At 47.3% G+C, this 23,253-nt stretch overlaps 2 protein-coding genes across 6 annotated transcripts in view; one reads left to right on the top strand and one right to left on the bottom strand.

The window, feature by feature from the left end:
* LOC119163924 (aldehyde dehydrogenase 1A1) overlaps positions 1–23,253 on the top strand; it is a 638,180-nt gene that overhangs the window by 103,293 nt on the left and 511,634 nt on the right. The gene's annotated exons all lie outside the window — the stretch shown is intronic.
* The window catches only part of LOC119163926 (isobutyryl-CoA dehydrogenase, mitochondrial), a 109,408-nt gene that overhangs the window by 29,965 nt on the left and 56,190 nt on the right, over positions 1–23,253 (bottom strand). For 2 of the 3 annotated variants that reach the window (XM_037415995.2, XM_075872637.1), the window contains exons 4-7: positions 16,534–16,643; positions 15,932–16,282; positions 9,093–9,190; positions 8,511–8,663 (exon numbers count right to left, since the gene is read on the bottom strand). In XM_037415995.2, coding sequence (XP_037271892.1) covers positions 8,511–8,663; positions 9,093–9,190; positions 15,932–16,282; positions 16,534–16,643 — 712 coding nt within the window. The remainder of the gene's footprint in view (positions 1–8,510; positions 8,664–9,092; positions 9,191–15,931; positions 16,283–16,533; positions 16,644–23,253) is intronic. The other variant, XM_075872638.1, reaches the window with a different exon arrangement.

Raw genomic sequence — 23,253 nt, 5'->3', positions numbered from 1 at the left:
GCCGCCTACAAGGGTTGCCACCGGAACACTGCCGGAGCGCACACGACAGACGAAAAAAGATCCGACGTCAACCATGATTCCACCAGCTGCACCCACCCCTGTCATTTTTAAACAGCCCCTAGTGCCTCGAACCTTCCACGGCTTGCCGGCAGAAGATGCGGAAGATTGGCTCGACAGATTCACTCGCGTGGCGTCAGTGAACAGCTGGGATGGCGAGATGAAGCTGCCCCACATTTTCTTCTCCCTCGACGGCTCCGTTAAAAGCTGGTTTAAAAACCACAAGGTCTCTTTAATTACGTGGAAAGCGTTCAAGTTTGACTTTCTGAGAACGTTTGCCAACATGCTGTGGAAAGAAAGGGCTAAGATCTTGCTAAAATCGAGGATCCAAAAGCCTGATGAAACTGTGCATGTATCCGTCGAGGAAATGAAGCTCCTCATCAGGCACATAGATCTAAACACGGCAGAGGAAAAACAGGTGGGGCTTCTAATGCGAGGAGTAAAAGAGTCCCTTTTTGCTGGCTTACTCCGCAACCCACCCAAAACTGTTGCAGAGTTCATGCAAGAGGCGTCCACCATTGAAAAGACCTTAGATTCTTGGAACTGCCAGTACAACCCAACCGTACAGTGCACATATTTTCTATGGACCCTCAAGCAAGGTTTGAAAGCACCAGCATTTTGAGGGAAAATATTATGCGAAGCCGTCCGCGAGGAGCTGCAGCTACTTATGCCATCACCCTCGCAACTTCTGTTAGCCTCACTCACGGTTGTCATAGACGATGAAGTACGAGTGGCTTTGGGCGTTTCTCGGCCGGTGGTTCCAAACCCAGACGGTCATGCTATAAGTTACGCCACCGCGGTACGCAAGCAAAAAGGTCCCGACAACATGCGCCGTGACGATTACGTGCCTTACCTGCCACCGCAGTCACTCGCCTAACGTCCCGCTTCTTCGGAATTCCCGCGAAAAGCTGACCTCTGGAGAACCCCCGACCAACAACGCCCACTATGCTTTCACTGCGGGGAAGCTGGCCACATCCTCAGATACTGCCCTTACAAACGCAAGGGACTTCGTGGTTCTGCCGTAGATGCAACATGACCGGGACCCGGAGAGCGACCACGTGAAGTCGAAGACTATTTGCACCGTAACCATTATCGGCCCAACAGTTCATCGTGATCACCATCATCGTCAAACAGCCGCTTTACATCGCCAGGGTGGGGTCTCATGGAGGGAGCGCGAGGAAGGTCTCTGAGCACACACAGGGAAAACTGAGTAAAGCAGCCTTTGGAGGTAAAGTTGCTTGCCGGCGAATAGACGAAGAATCTCCGCTGACCACGCCGAACGACTGTGCCACGACGGAGACACGTGAGCTGCTATGACTACACTTCGCACAAAGCTTGAAGGCACGCCCCAACCGTACTACCAGCCTTCGCAGAAGCCGGGATGCAACACCAAAACTGACGAACAACTCCAGATCCAGAAGCGCTGACATTGATGTGCTTATAGACGGCCGTAGTGTAACAGCACTTATCGATATGGCAGCAGACTTTTCTGTTGTAAGTGAAGACTTCGCAAAGCCACGAAATAAAGTAACGACCAAGTGTATCGGCACAGCCGGAGGCAAACTCGTGTTGCAAACAGGACGATTCACAGCATGAGTGACTGTCAGCGAGCGCACTTGCCCACCATGCTTCATAGTCCTGCAGCAGTGTTCTCGCGATGTCATTTTGGGCATGGATTTTCTTGCCGAAAATCGAGCAGCGGTCGACCTTGAGTCAAGACACATCACGCTTTCTACGGACCAAGCCACGCAATCGAAGACAATCCTAGGGCACCATGATGTCCTGAGTATTCTATATGAAGAAGTTTGCGTTCCACCAAGGTCCAGCGTCATGATACCAGTGGTTAAAGATAACACAGAGGACGTCGAAGGCGCGATCGAGGGAAACATGCATTTTCTCTTAGACCGGGAACTTGGCGTCGCCAGTGGCATGGCTTCTTTTAAGAATGGTCAATCTTACGTGCTTGTAACCATCTTCGGCAAGGAACACGGTCACCTCAACAAAGGCGCTATGATTGCCTTCTTAGATGAAGAAGGTGACATTCAAGACACGTTTTCCATCTCCGATCAATCTGCCCAGGACTTGTCTATGCACAACCATAGCCACCTGCGTTTGACATTAATCCTAAGCTACCCAGTGACAGACAAAATCGAATCCACCATCTCCTAGAAAACTACGGCGACTGCTTCGTGACCTCATCTAAGGTGCCGCAAACACAAATTGTTAAGCCTTGAATCATAATCGACGAGCACACATCGCTCCGCCAAACCCCTTACCATGTGTCGCCACGAGAACGGGAAGCCAATCGGAACAAAGTGAACGAAATGCTTTGAGATGATGTCATTCAACCTTCGAAAAGCCTTGGGCAACACCAGTCGTCCGCGTCAAGAAAAAAGACGGAAGCCTCCGGTTCTGTGTCGACTATCGCAGACTAAATAGGATAACAAAGAAAGATGTCTACCCGCTCTCAAGGATAGACGACGCCCTAGACAGACTGTGTCACGCCGAGTACTTCCCGTCCATGGGACTCAAAAGCGAGTATTTGCAGATTAAAATCGACGAAAGGGACAGAGAAAAGACTGCTTTCAAAGCTTAAGGCGCGTTATTCGAGTTTAAGGTCATGCCTTTAGGGCTTTGTTTCGTGCTGGCAACCTTTCAATGAGTAATGGACATGGTGTTGGCAGACCTCAAATGGCAAACCTGCCTCGTGAATCATGACGATGTCGTCTTTGCGGCGACCTTCGAAGAACGCCTGTGAAAACTACTAAAGTCGTACTCGATGCAATCAAGTCTTCCGGACTTACCCTAAAACATGAGAAGTGTCGTTTCGCATATCAGGAGTTGATATTTCTTGGCCTCATCATCGGCCCGAATAGTGTACGACCCAGAAGACATCTACTATTGAGCATTTTCCACAGCCGATAGACAAGAAAGCCGTAAGAAGATTCCTTGGCTTGTGTGCGTATTACAGGAGGGTTGTCAGTAACTTTTCATGCATATAGCTGAACCTTTGAACTAGGTGACAAAAGTTGATGTGCCATTTCGATGGGAAGCGCTACGAGATGAGGCCTTCAGTGAACTTAAGCGCCGTTTATGGTCACATCCCATCCTTTTGCACTTTGATGAGGAAGCCTAAACTCAAATTCATATCGACGCAAGCGGCGTGGGCAAAGGCGCGGTCCTCGTTCAGAGAAGCAACAGACTCGAGAGGGTGATCGCATGCGCTAGCCGTTCGCTGACCAAGGCAGAGAGTAGCTATTCAGCCACTGAGAAGGAGTGGCTAACAATCACCTGGGCGACACAGAAATTTTATCCGTACATATACGGACGACCATTTACGGTTGTTAGTGACCATCAGGCCCTGTGCTGGCTTGCCACTTTGAAAGAACCTTCTGGCCGCCTCGCTCGATGGAGACTTCGTCTCCAGGAATTAGATGCCAACGTAACATACAAGTCTGGGAGGAAGCATTCGAAGGCAGACTGCTTATTGTCAAGGGCCCCTGTCGATGAACCACCAAAGAATGACGACGTCAATGACAGATTCCTTGGACCTATTAGCAGCATCACCCTTGCGCAGCAGCAACACTCGGACCCTGGCCTTAAGTGCATCCACGAATATCTGGAAGGCAGGACTGCATCACCAACGGTGGGGAATCTCATCCTTATGTGTTCACAACGATATCATGGTAAAGAATTTTGTGCCCAACAAGACCGTTTATCTCATTGTCGTTCCCAGCAGCTTTAGAGAAGAGATTCTACAGGCCTCCCATGACGAACCAACTGCTGGGGACCTTGGATATGCCCGCACTCTTCGCTGAATTCAAGAAAGATTCTACTGGCCACGACTTCACACCGAGGTGTGGCAGCTTGGGCTAGTTGGTATGGCATGACGATAGTTATAGCGCGAGAACAAAATGACGACACAGACAAGAAGGACATGAAAGACACGAGCGTTATTTTTGTCAGTTTCGCTAATGTGCTGCGCTAACTGTTTTAACTCTAGTTTACGACACATTTCCTTGGCCTGCTTTTTTACTCTATGTAGACGAATGTCGGTACAACATTTGATAACAGAGTCGATAGCGCTCGTGTCTTTCAAGTCCCTCTTGTCTCTGTGTTGTCATTTTGTTCTCGCGCTATAACTATCTTCACACCGACGTTGCGCGGTACGTAAAGACCTGCCGTGAATGCTAACGAAGAAGGACAACAGACCAGGCCAGCCGGACTTCTGAACCCCATACCACCCCCAACAAAGGCTTTTTAACAGACAGAAATAGGCCTCCTCGGCCCTTTCCGACGTCAATTTCTGGAAATAAAACGGTCATCGTAGCAACTGATTACCTGACCCGTTACACCGAAGCAAAAGCCATACCGAACGGAACAGCAAAACAGGTCGCAAAGTTTTTCGTTAATTGCATCATTGTGTGGCATGGGGCCCCCGAGGTTCTAATTACGGACTGGGGAACAGCATTCTCAGCTGAATTAATGCAAGCTATCCCGCACCAGTCAAACCAGTCACCGTAAAACGACGGTGTATCATCCCCAGACAAACGGCCTCGTGGAACGACTGAATAAAGCAATCGCTGACATGCTAGTCATGTATACGATCCAGAACACAGAACCTGGGACAGCATCCTTCCATACGTCGTATTTGCCTTCAATACTGCAATGCAAGAGACTACACGGATGTCCCCTTCTAGCCTCGTCTACGGCAGGGTTACAGATACAACGTCGGACACCATGCTCCCAGACGTCGCCGAAGTATGCATGTATTCCTTCACCTTTGTACCCCCACTCCTGCTTACAGCCTTCTAAAGCTAGCAGTACATTATAAATAAATAAAATAAATAAAGAGAACCACGACGCTGCCGTTTACTTGCAACGAGCAGAACAAGCCCGAAAACTGGCACGTCTACGGATTAAGGATGAACAGTGCACCAACGCTCGACGCTACTTACGCTGCCGCCATACGGAATAGAAACCGGGAGACCAAGTGTTAGTTTCGACCCCTATTCGCTGCCGAGGGCTCAGCGAAAAGTTGTTGTGCTGCTGTTTTGGACCTTTCAAGGTCGTACGTCGTGTTAGTGAACTGGACTATGAAGTTTACGATAACGACTACGCAACAGCGTCGTGCTTGCCCAGAACTTGTTCTTGTCGTGCGCTTGAAGCCTTATTACATGCTAATAAGCTATGCTATTTGCAATGTGAAGTGCAAATTTTCTTCTTCCTTGTGTTCTCTTGCGTTCTGAGGTAGAGCACTGTTCTCTGCTTTCCATGTTTGCTGTTCTTAAGCATCGAGTCGACGCTTATTTAAAAGGGGAGTAATGCCGTGATCACTTGCCATTCTTGTCGCATTGCTTGTGACGCGTGTAGGAAGTGTGTATCTGAAGCCACCAAGAACGTGTGATCTGCGTACTTTGTGCCAGGTTTCATTTTGGAAACACTCCTTTTCTTGAAGCGAGCACCGCCGTAGATGCGGTGACACTTGTTGTGCACTGTGCGACACTTGGTTTTGCTTTGACTTCGGGCGCAGGTCAGCCCAATTAAACACAGTGTTTCGCGACCTGCTCTTCATCCTTTCGTACACGTCGATTCATCCTCGTTTTGGTGTGACAATATCATACACCCATGAATGGTAACTCGTGTTCTTTTTGCTGTCCAAAGGAAATCAGTGAGTCATCTTACCAATATAGTTATTTTATAATGTAACAATTGCCCATAATGTGCATCACGAGTTATCTTTTTTTTGTTCAGATATATTTCAAACGTGTCTCGGTGAATACTTTCGTAACCACATCAAGGAGCTCTGGATAATAAAACTGCGACGGTGTGGCATTTGACGTGGAGGTGGAGCGTAGCTCATGGCTTGCAGCTGTGGCTGTCATGGTTCAGGGGAGTAGATGCATTGTTGGGTTTCTTCCCGAACGATGTCGGCGATGAAGTCCACTTGCGGCTACATGTGATGAGGGTAACATCTTCCGCAGTTCCTCTCTCACGGTCGCTCGTAATCGCTTCGCGCAGGTCATGGGAGCCGAGAGCATGAAGATCTGGGCTACCTTGCATCATTAGGGCATTGTACTGGCAGGTTCGTATTTCTGGCGTCTTTTCGATCGATGTTGCCTCCAACAGAAATTCTTGGACGTACTTCGGTGGGTTTTGGATTAACCCAACGAAGAGTTCTTGCTTGACCTCTCGCATGAGAACACGGAACATTTTCTCCTCGGGCATGCTGGGGTCGGCGTGACAGAACAGCCGGGTCATCTCTTCAGCGAAGATAATCACGTTCGCATTCGGGAGTTGTAACTTTGTCTCTAGCAAAGTCGCGGCCCTTTATTTACGGGCGATGCTCTTTAACATGTCCAGAAATATGCCACGGAAGAGATCCGACGTTAGAAGTCCAGACTCTCGGTTCTTGAAGCAGTTGCTTGCTGCGTCTTGCAGGTAGATGTAGACGCGACGAAGCTTCTTTTCTTTGTCCCAGTGGTTGATGGTGGCCACTCAGTCGTATACTCTCCAGCCAGGTCACCAGTGGATCCGTGGAAGCTATGTGGCTCTCTTGGCAGCTGCATCACAACGGTAACGGGTAACGGTACAGTGGCTGTCATAGTTGCCACAGTTATGGTTGTGGCGTTGGTCTTTCGTGTGTTATCCGATAGAGGCTTGAACTTAGGATCTAGCCCTCGTTGGCTGCGGCTGGTGTCGGTGCCACCTTCCCGGTTGGGGCTCAGCTCACGGCGGGATGGGGGCGTTTGGTACATGGACCGGGAAGCACCTCCACCAGATGTCACGAGGTCGTGACGCTGATGAAGGAAAAGATGGCTTGTCTTAAATGAAACTCTTTATTTGGCCAAACTTCTGGCCGGTAAACAGATGATCAGATTAAAGCGATGCACACTAGCAATGATAGCGGCAAACAAAGCGTCGGCTGTCGATCAACCGACAAATGCTGAAGCGCGTCGGCATTTATGCATGCGCAGTCGAATATTCTAACGTTATTGCTAGTGGCCCCGTAGGTTCCAGAATAATCTGCAATGTTCGAGCGATGCCAATAATCTTAACAAAACAGCTACTACAGCCCTGAAGCTTTTGGAACACTGTAGGCGCGGTTTGCGCTGAGAGTTAGTGCAACGGAGCGATAACAAAACTTGAGGAATGAGTGTAGCAATATCATATCGCAAAAGTTATGCTTTTGTTCGTGCTCGGTAGCAAGTATTAGCGCGATAACGTTAACTGTTCGTTTCGCGGAAATTCCGGCGCCAACAACGTCGCCGGAATTGTTGGTGTTGGGCATTGTTGGATGTGAGCAAAAAATCATTATCTTGTACATGACTGAAAAATTGAGAAGATTGAAGAAACAAGAAAGAAATCAGCGCCAGAGTGAGGACTGAACCCGGGTGGCTTGCGTGGCAACCCGGTGTTATACCACATAGACACATTTGAGCTTGGACATACAATGAAACTAACTTCCTCAGCTCGGAATGCAGTGGAAAAAAATTGCACCATCTCCAGCCAAAGGGAACCATGTGTGGATGTGAAGCAGCAGGCACGCCGCTTACACTGGTGCTGGCTCTCATCTATGCGTTTCGCAGGAGTGAGATCTGGGGAGCTACCAAGCACGCAGTGATGGACAAGTGTTTCCTACTGAAACAGGGCAATCGCTGCCAAGCTAATGGGCACCTGTAGTAAGGCTGCAAGGTCACGCCGCACACCGCATTGAGCTCGACCATATTGACGCGCGTATATACCAGTGGTGGTGACAACGAAGCAGCGCGAGTGTCCTTGGCCGAGGGCGGAAACGAAGAAGACATTGCAGTCTTTTTTCCTGTGATCGATAAAGTGTATTTGTTCGAGGTGTTCTGTGTGCTCGTCGATCCCGCGTCGTCACAATGTATAATAACTTTCTGGCTTTACATAGACATGCGTTCTGTGTACAGGCTTTACAATACAGCCGGCAATATCACAATAATATTACGTAGCACAAGCGTGCATTGCCGTAGGTCGTCAGAAAATGTGATTATCATAGCGGCTTCGTGGTTTGAAGCCGACAACCCCTTACCAAAGGCATGCACGTTACTGTGGGTATTCGCTTAAGACCACGTAGTGGGTGCATATATAGGTTAAGAAGATTTTGTGTGCATAATTACACTCGTGGTTTAAAGCATGCTAACCGTTTAAGAAAATGAAGACATGGTAAAACTTGACTGACGCAAGCCACATTCAACTTTGTCAATTACATTGTAGTAATCCACAATTTAAACTTAACAACTTAACATACAATAAAAAATATGCATTCAGTGCTCGAATTAAGGATTGTATATCGCATTCAAGGCTAATCCTAAGCTTTCGCTGTCATTTCGCGTTAAATGAGGCATTTCTCAATCATCCTGTGAGCTTCTCATAAGCTGCTCTGTCGAAACGACTCGAAACGCACACCCGAGAGAAACAGTGCTCACCTTGAAGCTCTCCTCAGTTCCGTGCAGCTTTGCCATGGCGCTCATGGTAACCTTCTCTGGTCGGTCTTGGTCGATAGCCTCAGCTGCCTTGCGCACCATCAGGCGGGCAGACTGAAGTTTCGTGGCCATCCTCGCCAGGCAGAACTGGCTGTGCTGTGAGCACCGGTTCAATAATTTAACGTCGCTAAACAATTTTCCGCTGCAATAATCTTTCAGCGTAGTTTGAAAACGCTGCCGGTGGTAGTCGAACCTCTTGAGAATGTGCTCCTGACTAGGGCCAGTTAGGATCACTAATTTGGGCTTTGTAGCAATGAAAACTGTTGCGAGACATTTTCAAATTGTCTTCATTTGTCTTTCGCAGAGACAAATGCCGCATTGAACCCGCAGACCTATAAGAACGAAGAGGTCGCGTTGCAAGAACGTAAGACGAAGTTTATACTCGGTCATCTCTCGAATGCCTTGCATATAACTCAAGTGCACTGTCCTGTATCCTACATTGCTGGTTCTGCATCGTGACAGTATAATCATGGCACATATACCTGATTCGCTATAGTTGAAATTATAATTCTTCGCAGACTGTACCTGATAGGAAGCCAGAGGCTTTCCAAACTGCTTCCGAACCTTCATGTGCTCGGTGACGATGTCGATGCTTGCAGCGGCAGCTCCCATTGAACAAGAGGCTGAAACAAAGAAGAACTTGCCATTTACGTGCTGACGAAATTCGTAGGTTTGTGTCCTGCTTCACGCGTTCGCAGAATGACAAATGTTGAGAAAGGGAAAGCCACCCTTTTGTAGAACGAAGCTGCGTCCTGGCTTCCGCAGAACGCATTTGCAATACTTGAGAAATCAGAAATTGTCACATTTTTCGCGATTCCCCAAGAGCTAAGAGAAAAAAGAGCGTGAATTATTTAGGGAGCATAGAGGCTAGTCTGAGCTTACGCACACTGAAAAGGGAATAATAGTGGTGAATATGATAATAAGGAAGAGCTAATGCACAATCCTTGAGAAAATCTGTAAATACCCTTATAGCAGCCTTTGACGCTGTCTGTTCAGACAACAGGTAGGTTTCACTCAGAGCGCTCATACCGAAGCCGGCAACGTTGCAGCCAGTGTCTTCCGTTGGGACACGTACAGAGGGCAGTCGCAAAATAGATGTATTAAAGTGTCCTCCAATAGAAAGCACTCAAAGTTCATTAATTTACTTTTGATGTTCTCATTATGTTATTGGTTTTCTACCTTGACCTGTAGTTGCACTAACTCCGGGATAGGTGCTCCTTTGTGGAAGCATCATCAATTACGTGATCACAGATCGTGGGACTCTAGGGTGCCAGCATGACGTCCTCTAATGACGCCAGCGTGCGACATCAAACATGGCTATGCGGTAGGGTGCTCGACTACCACGCCGAAAGCGTGGGTTCAATTCTCACTCGAACCTGGATACTTTTTTTGTTCTCATAGTGCGCGATATCGGCTAAGGACACCGGCGGCGGACGAATGCGCCACCAAATCAACTACTGTTTTGATAAAAAAAAGTTGCCTTGAAATTTGTGGCATCTTAAATATGCATGACAAATGGGAGTTCCTTGTGGCACTATACCTTGTCGACTTCGGCTCAATACTGGACAGCATCGTTGACAGTCGAGTACTTACTATACCCACACTTTATTTTTCTGTTCTTTCGCCAATGTCCTTCAGTACCATCCATGCAACAGAATAGCCTGCATTCATGTACATATAAGGTAGCCGGCCCGAGTGATAAAATGCAAACTCTTGTTGATTAGAGAGAAAGCAAAGAAACAGAGCCTGCTATATATTTACAAGTGTTGAAGCTTGGGCAAGGTGGTTTGTCGCACTTGAACTAGTATAGCACATTATGGTAAAAAATAAATGGCCGAGCAAACCAATAGAATAGGACAGAGCGCTAACTTCCGAGTAAGCTTTATTCGAAAATTGCATCAACTATGTACACTTGCGCAAGCATACAAAGAACATCTTGACGTGTACGTCACCAAGCTATATTATTTAACATCTTTCACGTTCAAAACTATGGAGAAATTGAACAGGGCTATCACCGAGGGCGTAATGAAGCATCTACTTGCGGACAAGCGAGACCCAAGCATTCATATGTAATAAAACAATACTTGGGGGTTTACCACGATATGATTATAAAGAACGCGGTAGTGGAGGGCGTCGGTAATTTCGACAACCTCGGTTCACTTAACTTGCACCTCAATCTAAATACACCGGCATTTTTGCCTTTTATCAAAAATGCAGCCGTAGTTTTGAGATTCGGTTTATTTCACCATAATCGATACATAATAATATATACAGTTTGATTGAATCCCGCAACCTGAAGTTCAGCAGTAAAGCACCCACTAGATCACAGCATTTCGCTCAACCGCCACCTTTTTTGTAACCAGTTTATTCTATTAAGGAAGTTTTACTGTGTAACTAACAGCTTTACATCCTGGAAAAAAGACATTTTCACAAATGAAAACATACATACAATGGGTGGTTTTCATTCGTTCAAGCGTAACTGAAAAGAAAATAACAGTGAAAAGTAAAAACTACCAATTAAGGGGAATCGAATAAGAGATGACATCAACACGAAAAGCGCGCGTATGCAACCTTTTCAAAAAAAAAAAAAAATCACCGCCATATGCCCAAAGTGAATGATTTTCTAGGAGCTCGCTCGGAGGTGCATAGGGTGTTTCTTGGCGAGACCATTTCTCAAAGAATGCCTGCTAACGAGCCGGTGTATTATGTGCATGTAGGTCGAAGGCAGTGTTTTTGTCGAGCATGATCTGCAGCGGCACTGCACAGTGTTGGCCCCGTCGATCGGCACGTCAACCACCTGCCCCTTTATGCCATACTGACCGTTGTCGTCAGCCAAATGCCTACCGCTCATAAATGAAGCTACCCAGCGTTCTTCAAGTGGGTTGAGAGCAGGCAGCTGTGGGGGCTTGGAAGGATATCAGTACCCGTGCGTAACACTCATTGTAAGAACTTACCACGTGCTGTCGTGCTTACGAAGCGACGAGAACGAGGTGGACGTAGTCGTGAGCGGTCGCGAGGAGGCGAGCACATGCCATTGAGTGAGCATTGTTGGAATCGTCGGGTGCCTATTTCGAAATGCCGGTGCTCTATCGCACGTGAGAAAGAAAAGAAGAAGAGCGAGGAGGAAGCCGACTGCTTCGTCAGGATTGCACGCACACTATTGGTCCTCCCTCTAAAGGTCAGGTAACTGCTGACGCGCGCACCTGCAAATGCACGCGCACACATACGGAGTGTTTTCGGCTGTTCCATCGTGCGGAAGCACCCTCGCTCCTTCGCTGCCTTGTATGGAAGGTGACCTTAGAACAGGCAGCCGCTCACACCAATGCGCCACCGAGTCGATGCTCTACCTGCGACTGGTTTTGGTAATGCAGTGATAGTTTCCATGTGCGAAGTTGTTCCGACTGTTAAACGTGAAGTGCCTCCACGTCGACATCTGCATAAACCGCGACGCGCACGAGTGCATCACCAGCTACAACCAGACATCAAATACGACGTGGGTCATCGACAGCGAAACCAGAAATCCAAAGAGTTCGCATGCTATCCGTTTCCGTCACAAGGGGTGAAAAGACATGTCTAATAAGAATTGATGATATCGACGATCATTGAGAAGCGACTCTCTCAAAAATTTTTCTGCAGCCAGCCTGGTTTACTACTACCTCGAGATCAACGTATTGGTAATTGGTAAAATTCTGCACCTGACGAAGTTTTGCGGTGCCTCCAGGGTGCTCCCGAACGAATAAATGTGCCTCGATGTCAACCACAAAGTTCTTGTTTACGCGGGCATACTGCTGGTTGTGAAACACGTGTGGCTTTTTTACTTACAGGACAGACGTGCTGCATGCTGCCTCATCGTATAGCAATCAGTGAAAACGGAAAAAGCTCTTGGTTTCAGTTAAAAACAATGTATGAAATGCGCTAATCATGCCAGTCATTGACAGTTTCGCGGATTTCAACAGCTTCATTTTCACACTTCAGCTGCGATTTTAGTGCACAATATTGTGACAACATTCAATCACTAACAGAGCGCCATGGCTTTCATTATGGTGAGCGAGCGCGCACATATCCGCCCTGTGAGTAAATAAGCCCCATGCGTTTACAGCCAGCATTATCCCTGCGTAAACAAGAACTATGTGGTAGACGTAGTTTGGTAGCATTAGTGTGTCCGCAGTGATCGTCGATATCATAAAATCTTATTAAACTAGGCTTTTAGCCACGTGTAAAGAAAACGGGCAACATCAAAATTACCTCTTTGTATTAGCGGTTTTCCTATCAACGTCGTACTTGTTGCCAGGCTGTAGCTGGTGATTCACCAGTGCGCGTCGCCGTCCGTGCACATGTCGGCGCGGAGGCCCTTCTCGTGCGTTAGATGGGTATTTGCTCCCGTCTATTTGCTCCCGAATGTCAGTTGGACCGACGTCGTTCACCGAAACGTGCCTGAGATTCGCCATGCTAGTTGGAAGCACGTTGTTGATCGAAACCAGCTCGATAGTTAGATGGTAAGTTGGAACATTAAACCGCACGTAAGGGTCCACCGTGCCAGTGGCACGTATGATGAAATGATTCACCGAAAAACAGGCACTGTTTTCGCCAACTCATGCGGATGAGTACAAAAAAAAACAATAGAAAAAACAAGAATGTTGGAGTGAAACGGTAAGGATATGAGGGAGGAGCGTTCGATAAGGGGTATAAGGATAAAAGAGACAGTGAGAGAGAATAAAATGGTCGAAAAAAGTAAAAAAAAAAATCTGACATGCGAAAAGGAAAAGCGCTGGTTAAGCGTGCCGTGCCATTAAGTTTGATAAACCCTAGTGGAAGCACGGTTCAGCTTAGCTGCTTGAGAAAGATGGCAAAGAGGACTCGGAAAGGAAAGGTAGAAAAAGTGTGTGGTGAGCTGTGGGCATAAGCGTGCACAGTTCCCCTTCAGGGTACAAGTGGCGGAGAGTGAAGGCTTGCCCCCTTCCCCCCTCTCCTGGCCACCCACGTCGCCGCACCCCTGCCTGTTATGTCAAAGTGAAGGGCTGACTATGAGCTTCCCTGCCCCCATACACCCCAAAAGTTAACAGCCGCACTAAGGGCGTGGTTGTTTCCGTACGATGGAACAGCCGCAAAAAGGGCCGTGCATTTCTCTTTGTGTGCGTGCGTCCGTTTGCAAAAACGTGCACTCACCCAGCCACGTCACGTCAAGGAACCAATAGTGAGCAAGCGCTCCTGTCGGAGGCGCTGGCTCTATCTCCACTCTCCTTTTTTTTTTCTCTCGCATGCGCTGCGGAACCAGCAATTCAAAATACGCGGCCGGGCTAGACTGCACCTGCGAGCGTGCCCAGGTGCTGCCTAGCCTGGCCGTGCCGCAATGTACGTGCAGTGACACCTGCCGCACCCAAGCAGGGGGCAAATTTTCACCTCCAGCTTGCCGTTATCAGATAGGAAGGAGACGCGGCACCCAGAGGCGCTTTGTCTCAGAATCTCGCGTAACTCATCAACCCATCACCATCCACGTCTGTCCCGGCATGTCCTCCCCCCCCCCCCCCCAAGCTCATGTGAGGGGGAAGTCTTGCTTCGGGCAGACGGGAGACCCAACATAGGGGCTACCCTTCGGTGCGGTAACTTCAATCACAACACGCAAAGCGGACGTACCCTGAGTGGCAGCGGACGCGATGGAGGGGCTTTAGGTGGGCTATCACAGCGCGTTGGGCGCGCTGCGGTCACGGCCCGTCTCGTGACTTCCAGGGCCCAGCGAAACACAATCCGTCCTTTGGTGACTACGGGACTACTGTTCAGTGCAGAAGCAAATGCCGCAGCACGCAAACTTAACGTACCCTGGTAAACCAGCACGGCTAACAGCCGGCTTAGCCCTTCGCGAAGAAAGGAGCTAATCTCTGCCTCGGCGAGTAAAGTCGCCGAGCACGGAGAAGGGGCCAACACGGACCTTGCGGGTAAAGCCCGACAAGGTGACAAGATCACCGAATCGCATGCAAAAACCAGGCGAAGAAGCACACAAGCTAAACTCGGGAGCGACCGGCTTACTAGGCCGTGTCGTGGAACTCGAAATTGATGGTTATCTGCCCTCCGACTCACTGAAAATCACTGCCAGACGGTGCCACGTTTCGTAAAACTTCTTTGCACCCAGGTGCTGCCACTCTCGGTGGAGGACGAACCAGACCTCCTTTCATACTTTTTCATGTCCTTCGTCTCCTTCTTGTCTCTGTGTCGTCGTTTTGTTCTCGCGCTATAACTATCGTCATACTTCGTGAAGCCCAGGTCGTCTCCCATCGACGATGGCACAGTACCATGCCACCCACACTTGGTAGGAGCACTCTGCGAGCAGAAGCACGTACTGCTTAAGGCCCGTTCCACGCGGTACCCGCAGAGCCACAACGCACGTTCCGGTACCCCTTCTGCACGCAAGCGGGGGACAAATAAGCCAATTGGTGACGCTGCGGAGGGTGAAATAGCATCGCCAATTAGCTCATTTGTCCCCCCTTGCGTGCGGTAGGGGTCCCAACACGTGCGTTGCGTCTGTGCGGAACGCGTGTGGAACGGCGCTAGCAGCTCGTCCCGACATGGGATGAAAAAACAAACGGCATCGTAAGGAACACCGGGGTGACCAGACAAGCTAGTTATTCTTCGATGGAGGGCAGCTAGTAATGCACACTGAGAGAACCAGGTCCTCCCTACAGCCACCTCCAGCTTGGGTGCGGCAGGTGTGCCGGCGCGTGCGCTGCGGCTGGGCGGATAACGCATCAAACGGCCCTAAAACGGCTCCTAAGCAGTTCCTTTTGGTCAGTGCGAATTGGCTTGACCACCGAAAAATAGTGCTAAGACTTTGAGTTCAGCCTTTGTGCTCCCGCGCGCCGCCCAAAAGGCATATCACACTACAATAATATACTTCATGTACACTAGCGCTCACGCTGGACACCGACCATCAGGTGTATGTAGCCATCTTGAGCCACCGTTGAGATACTGCTGGGGATATTTTTGTTTCGTATAACCGAACAATCTAAATTCACGCAATATGCATAAATTTATGGTGTGCTTCTACACTGCTTTCCCCTCCCACAACAAAAAACAAACAAAAAAACAAAAGAGAGACACATGTGTTAATGTAAACTCGCCTGATAAATCGGCGAGCAACAATAATATGGCCCTTCATCGCATATATATCATAGGTGTTTCGTAACCCACAACACTGTCATTAAAACTGTCAACAATATTGTGTACACTTCTTAGCTCCTAAAGGGTGATTTAAGTAAAAGGTAAACCCTTACTGAAAGGCTATATGTAGAAGCAAAGTAGGATCCATCTGATTGCGTGAAAGGGAGTTCAGCTTGCTTCAAGTGTGTACAGCACAAACGTCTGATGCTCACCGATGTTAATGCGTCCTCCGTTGAGACCCTCCATGGCGATGGTGAATCCCTGTCCCTCTTCGCCTAGCCGATGGGAGACGGGAACGCGGCAGTCCTCGAAGATGACCATGCGCGTGGGCTGAGAGTTCCAGCCGAGTTTCTTCTCCTTCTTGCCGAAGCTCAGCCCGGGAGTGCCTTTCTCCACCACCACCGTCGAGATGCCCCTGGGTCCTGGCCCGCCGGTGCGGCACATCACCACGTACACCTCACTCTCGCCCGAGCCGCTGATGAACGCCTTGGTGCCGTTCAGAATGTAGTCGTCGCCGTCGCGCTTCGCCGTCGTACTGATGGACGCCGCATCGCTGCCGCTACCTGGGATCCCACAAATGACGAAAACCGACGTGGAAATTACCCAACGAACCGCAGTATGTACTATGTCGTGGTGGTGAAGGCGCATGGCACTGTAAGTGGGTTAATTAGTAATCAATTAATCGAGTAAGTAGGTTCATTAGTACAGCCTTTCTGCAACATTTCAGGCAGAGCGGCGAGCGCAGAAATTTTTTTGAAAAGGACCTGTAACGATATGAAAAAAGCCTGACTGGATTGGCTGTAAGACAACTCACCAGGCTCGGTGAGGCAGTACGAGGCGCACTTCTCCATGGAGCACAGGTCGGGCAGCCACCTCTGCTTCTGTTCGTGGGTGCCGTACTGGTCGATCATCCACAATGCCATGCTGCGACCGTCAATGAAAACACTTTCGCCTTATCGATGCCACACTTCAGGTCCGTAAACGTACATCTAACGCTTTTTCTTTGTGTTGTCTGTATACACATACAGCCCATAAGACACACGGGCACTGCCATCTTGGGCAGTTAATCTGACCTTTTCTCGTTTTTGTTTGTTGCGACGTGAAGGTCACGACACATCGCCAACCAAATCGTTCTGATGCGTACACCGTAACGCTGAGATGCAGAACACAAAGGTTAACAGACCAGTATGGCGGACCCGGAACCCATTCGTAAAATAGACCATAAGCCAGAGTGCGGGGCATGTGTGTTCGCATATAGCCAGAAAGCCCAAGATGACCGCGTGTGAAGGCGACTGCACGGGTAATACACTGTTCCATGAAAGGCAAGAGCACAGCTAAACAAGCACACACAGTGGTACACTGAAGCGCCAACAAAAGAAGAAGAGTAATCCGTCTTCGAAGCGATTCGGTGCCCCGCCGGGGTAGTCTAGTGGCTAAGCTACTCGGCTGCTGACCCGCAGGTCGCGGGATCGAATCACGGCTGTGGCGGCTGCATTTCCGATGGAGGCGGAAATGTTGTAGGCCCGTGTGCTGAGATTTGGGTGCACGGTTAAGAACCCCAGATGGTCGAAATTTCCGGAGCCCTTCACTACGACGTCTCTCATAATCATATGTTGGTATTGGGACGTTCGACCCCACATATCTATCAAGGAAACGAAATGTTTATATTTACAACGTATGTACTAAACGTGGACAAGGAAGTTGCCTGACGCTATGATGCGCTGTCTTATATAGGCGTATGCTGAAGGAGAAAGAGAGAGATACTTTTTATTTCAAGCATAGGAAAATGTCGGGTGGGGCTCTCAGTCCACACTGAAGGAGAACGGGGCGGATTAGCGCGGCGTCTTTGACGGACAAGGACACGTCAAGAGTCTTTTCGAAAGCACCCAGTGTCCTTTACGGACGCACAGCTTCTCGGCAAGGAATGCCAATACACTCGTCATTACAGATCTGGTGTGACGTTACGACAACTGCCGTTGCTTCTCCTATTCTGAAATTTCAGTGTTGCTGCGCAAGAAATGGGTCTATATTGTAAGAGTGGGCATTCAGCTCCACTTTTAAAAGTGAATTAAAATATATTCTATGCGTTTGTTTTGTCCGACCCTTCGTGTGGAGAGTCCTTGCATACAGAGGAAACCCACAGCAGGCATGGGATAGCCTCGAAATTTGGTGACACCATCCCTTTAGGTAGTCATGGCGACAGGATTATTGCTGCAGCGGTGGTCATATACTTGTACCCGCCGGAATAGATCTCGCCGGTGTCGATCACTACGACAATGTTCATTAGGCAGACGTTCCTTTTAATAATAAAAGCCAGACACAGTTCCAATGTCTGATAGGTTACATTCAAGCATATTAAACAATGTGTTTCTTCGAACATGTGCTAAGATATACTCAAGCTAGAGGCTAACATTTATTTTTATTTTATTTAGAAAATACTGCGGTCATTGAAGACCAGGTAGGTGGGAAACATTACAATAAACAATGTATGCAAACACTGAGAAAAAGTTGCAATAAACAAATTTGCAAGAATACAAAATGGGCGATACAAGAAATGTAACAAAAATATGGCAACTTCTATATATGAATAAATAATGGCAAAAAAGAATTGATGCCTTAAAGCACGAAGAAAAATAATATACACATACGCACAGCCAAATTTATACATATAGAAACGCCTGAAGTATTACAAGTGCTGAAGACTAAAAATCTGAAGGAGTAATATTTCATGAGAACAAGACACAGACAATATAACAAGCACTAGAAATATGGAGAAGGTTTCTACTGAACCTTCGCACATTCTGCTAACATCTCAGCACACACACACGCTCTCTCTCTCTCTCTCTCTCTCTCTCTCTCTATATATATATATATATATATATATATATATATATATATATATATATATATATATATAATTTGTCGTATGTATAAAGTCCTCCCTTTACATTGACATGACTAGAAGGGCCCACCAAGCGATTTCTAAAACTAGTGAAATAACGCGGAACTAGAAATGCAAAGAATGAACATACATGAGTGGAAATGTTATCATGTAAAATTAAAAGAATACATAATAACCATTTTTTACCATAAGAAGTGAAACAAGCCCTGTGCAAGTAATGTGTCTTGCAGCAAACAGACACATGACACAGCAGAACAATGTTGATTATCTTTTTCAATTGACAAGAAGTTCATTCTGCATATTACTGCAGAATTGTTGTCTGCATTCTGCAGAATGGTTGCATGCAAACATTGGTTATTGCATTGACGTTCACACCTTTGGTATCCGCAAAACATGCCTGCGAGAAAAATGTGCCACCTAAAAGCGAGCAGTATGAGAAAGATAGAACAGAATCACTCTGGCACGGTGTGAAAGAGATTTTCAGCAATATATCTCAATTAGTTGAAATTGCACGCCTACAGTTGGACAAAAGTAGCGCATAGTAAATTTACCGAAATCGTCTTTTTTACTACCCGCCCCGCTGGTCCAGCGATTATGGTGCTCCATTGCTGACCCACTAGTCGCGGAATCTAATCGCTGTCATATTTTTGATGTAGGCAAAACTGCTCGAGGCCTGTGCACTGTGATTTAGGTGAACGTTAAAGAGCCACAGTGGTGAAATTTCCGGAGCGCCCCATTACAGTGCCTCTCATAATTATATTGTGTTATGCATAATCGTCTCTCATAATTGCATTGTCTTCCTAAAAATATCATAGAGTCTATGATGGAGATCAGTTTTTTCGTGTGTTTAATTCTTTTCGTGCTTGCACTGATGACTCCATCTTTTCGACTATCGCCTCGCCTTTGAGTGCTTGTAGAAAATTCGTCGCGTATAGAGCATTGGACTTGTGGTATAGTCACAATTGTTGTAGCTTTTAAAATTTCCCAACGCGATCCTCCAGCGTTTGAATGGAGAGAGGCACCAAGAACTTGCCTGAACTTTCTTTTCCAAAAAAAGCACACGTCTTGCAGCGAGCTCCTTCCTGAAATTTGCAATACACGAGACATTTAAGTTACTAACTGACTGGGGAAAGCTGCATTTCGTGCCTAGTTTCTGTGGTGCTATTAGCAAACGTCGTCTAGTCTCGTCGTCCTGCAACTCATGGCGTCTTGGCCCGTTAAACACGTCAAGACCAATGCCGTTGTCAGGAATCGTGGTTTTCGTGCATGCATCGTGCTCCCGTTTGTTTTGTGGAGTTGTTTCGGCACTCGAGTCGTATTCAGGCAGTGTAGAACTACAGCTGGGAACAGTTTTTTTGGCTAATGTAGCTTTTTCTCCATTTGTTGACTTGCACAGGGTACTTTAGAGAAATAATCATCAAGTGTTCCCTCACGGTTTTCCGGAGCGGCCATCGAGTCTCACAGAAGGGCGCTGATTGGCACAGAAGACGAACTTCCCAGCAATAGTTGTAAGCAGCGTATTTCAAGGGGGATGACTTCTCAGCACTAGGAAGCAACGCGCTCAGCAAAGTTCGTGCAGTGACGCTGAATGAGAGAATTGAGAACATTGCCGACGATACATGCCGGCTGGTAAAGTTCCACATTAAGGGGACTGTCTACCGTCCTTCATTGCTGTCCTCTTTTGTGTCGCCATAAAAAGCGTACCATGTGAAGTGTCTAACCTTGCAGTGGTTTATCTAGAATATGCGTAGAAATTTTAAAAACAGAATATTCCTGCCCGCGTTCTGTCTCCTTACCTCGGTGGGATGAATGCCCACAATGGTCGGTGCCAGTGAAGCTCCAAAACTGAAATCGCGTGCGCTTTTTGTAGGCTTCTTCAGGTTTGGTAACTAATAGAACAAATACCTTAATGCTCGTTTTAAGTACGAAACACGTTTTTGTTATTCTCATGAGCAGCGGTGGACGCCGTGCTCGCAAGAAAAAAAAAAGCAAAAAAAATAAGCGAAAATTAGGCTCTGGCGCAATCTAAAACAGCCTTAAGTGCATAACATACAATTTCAAGTTTTACAAGTTTGTTTTTAGGCAAACTATACCTTTCTGCCAGGAATTTTTGCCCTACCAATGGACTGCCAAGATTGACCACATTCGCTGTTGGGTGACGCTATGGACGGACGGACGGACGGACGGATATGGCTATACCCTTTAGATCGGACGGTGGCTAGCGCCACCAAGCCGTAATACTTAATGAACCAATAACTAGATTTACTTTTTTTTTCTTTAAATAGTGAGGTTGAGGATTCGTACTTTGCAATGAAGGGTTTAATTTTCACTCGTGTCTTGACTTTAGCCACCAATCAGATAACCTCCTTCTAGTTAATTCTACCCGCTTAAAGTCTATTTTGCCTTCCCTGTCCCTAAACCCCAGTGCTTTAAAAACCTCTGCGCCATCATCTTGAACTATAGGGTGAAACCCTTTCCAGAACATTAGCAAGTGTTCGGCAGTTTCTTCTTCCTCTCCACACGCACTGCATACCGTGTCTACCCTTTCGTATTTGGCCCGATATGTCTTGGTTCGCAATACTCCCATTCTGGCCTCAAACAGTAGAGAACTACCCCGAGTATTATCATAGATCCTTTCCTTGGCAATTTCCTGCTTAAAAGTTCGATAGATCTCTAGTACGGACTTCTTAATCATGCCAATTCTCCACATATCGGTATCAGCTTCCTTTACCTTCTTCTTAACCGTTAATTCTTTTTGGTTTGGCCCCCTGCTGTCTTCTAAGTATTTACTAGTCAATTTTCTGGTCCGCTTCTTCCATTTTGTATCGACATTCTTCATGTAGAAGTAGCTGAATATCTTCCTAGCCCAACGCTCCTCCCCCATTTCTCTCAATCGCTTCTCAAATTTTATCTTGCTGCTAGCTTCCCTGCCCTCAAATGATGTCCATCCCATATCATCTTGTACTCCCTGATTTGGTGTATTTCCGTGAGCTCCTAAGACAAGCCTACCTATTCCACATTGCTTAATTTCTAATTGATTGATTTATTTGTGGTGTTTAACGTCCCAAAACCACCATATGATGATGAGAGACGCCATAGTGGAGGGGTCCGGAATGTTCGACCACCTGGGTTTCTTTAAGTTGCTTAATTTCGAATCTTGCTTGAACTTCTGATCTTATGCACAAGACCGCATTGCCGAACGTAAGACCAGGAACCATGACCCCTTTCTATATTCCTCTCACAACATCATACCTATTGTAATTCCACAGTGCCCTGTTTTTCATCACCGCTGCATTCCTGTTACCTTTAGTTGTCACGTATATTTCGTGTTGCCTTAGGTACTCGGCCTCATTGCTTATCCATACGGCCAGATATTTGTATTTATCTGTTATCTCTAGCGTGACCTCCTGTATTCTAAGCTCACTACCTTCATTGTCATTAAAAATCATGACTGCTGATTTTTCCTTACTGAATCTGAAATCTAACCTATCTCCCTCATTACCGCAGATGTCCACCAATCTTTGCAAATCTTCCTTGTTGTCGGCCATTAGTACTATATCATCTGCGTACATCAATGCTGGTAGTGCCTGTTCAATGAGTTTTTCTAGTTTGACGAAAGAGAGGTTGAAGCCCAGTCCACTTCCTACTAATTTGGCCTCTAATCCTTGTAGGTACATCAGACCTTTTTCATAAGTACGCCACGTGACGGTGAGTTTTTCGTCAGTTTCGCTTCGCAAAGGAGCGTGGGATAACTAGCGCCATCATGAGGGCATGGAAAGCGAGCCGGCAAGTGCGTGATTGTTGTGATGTTTGTATTGGGGGTTAGTTCTGCGTATCATCCGCTGCAGTCGCACCGTTTTCGAGCTTGAACGAGCTCCTATAGTACTCTCTGATAAGCTTTCTGAGCTGCTTCCGCTGCACAGTGAGCAATATTTTGTACCCTTCAACGGGTTAGACGAGCAGTTTGGCTTGTTATGACTGGCGATGCATGGATCCGGCCTGCAAGAGACTCTCATCGGCGTGCCCTCCCGACGCAGTCCACGTCCTGTAGAAATGCAAGAGGTGTCTTTGTGTGCTGCAAGAAACGCGCATCAGCGTTGCTGGGACACATAACCTCGGTCGTCTGCTGCGGTGCCCTCATAATGGCAGCAGACTGTAGTTCGCGTACGCGGCACCAGGGGTGCCTTTTCTCGAAAAGGGTCTATAGTGGTCACTTTTTATCGGCTTTGGGCATCAAGTTAAAATAATAATTCCTTTTTTCTGGCGCAAAAGTATGCTCGTTGCCGCCGATTTGGTGAACGATCTTTGCATTTGTGCCATAATCATGAAGAAAAAAATTTCCAAACGGTAGACAGTCCCTTTAAACACTAGCGCTCGTTTCCCCCTGGTGGAAACATTTACTGGTATACATTTCCCCTGCTTCCCTTAAAGTGACACTGAAACACTAAAAAAAGAAACGAGATTGTGGTGTCCTGGTGAACTTGAAAATCGAGTCGAAAGCTTGCATAAACCAATGCAAAAACTTTGTTTTGCTGAAAACAAGCAGCAGGCACTGCGACTGCCATCACGAGTCTCGCTGCCGCTGTGACTGGTCGAGGCTCCATGACGTCACTGTCGGGAAGGTGAGGACAG

This window comes from Rhipicephalus microplus, chromosome 8 (assembly GCF_043290135.1).
Source record: "Rhipicephalus microplus isolate Deutch F79 chromosome 8, USDA_Rmic, whole genome shotgun sequence".
NCBI lineage: Eukaryota > Metazoa > Arthropoda > Arachnida > Ixodida > Ixodidae > Rhipicephalus > Rhipicephalus microplus.
The sequence above is the reverse complement of the archived record's forward strand: the minus strand, read 5'-3'. Positions and strand labels throughout refer to the sequence as shown.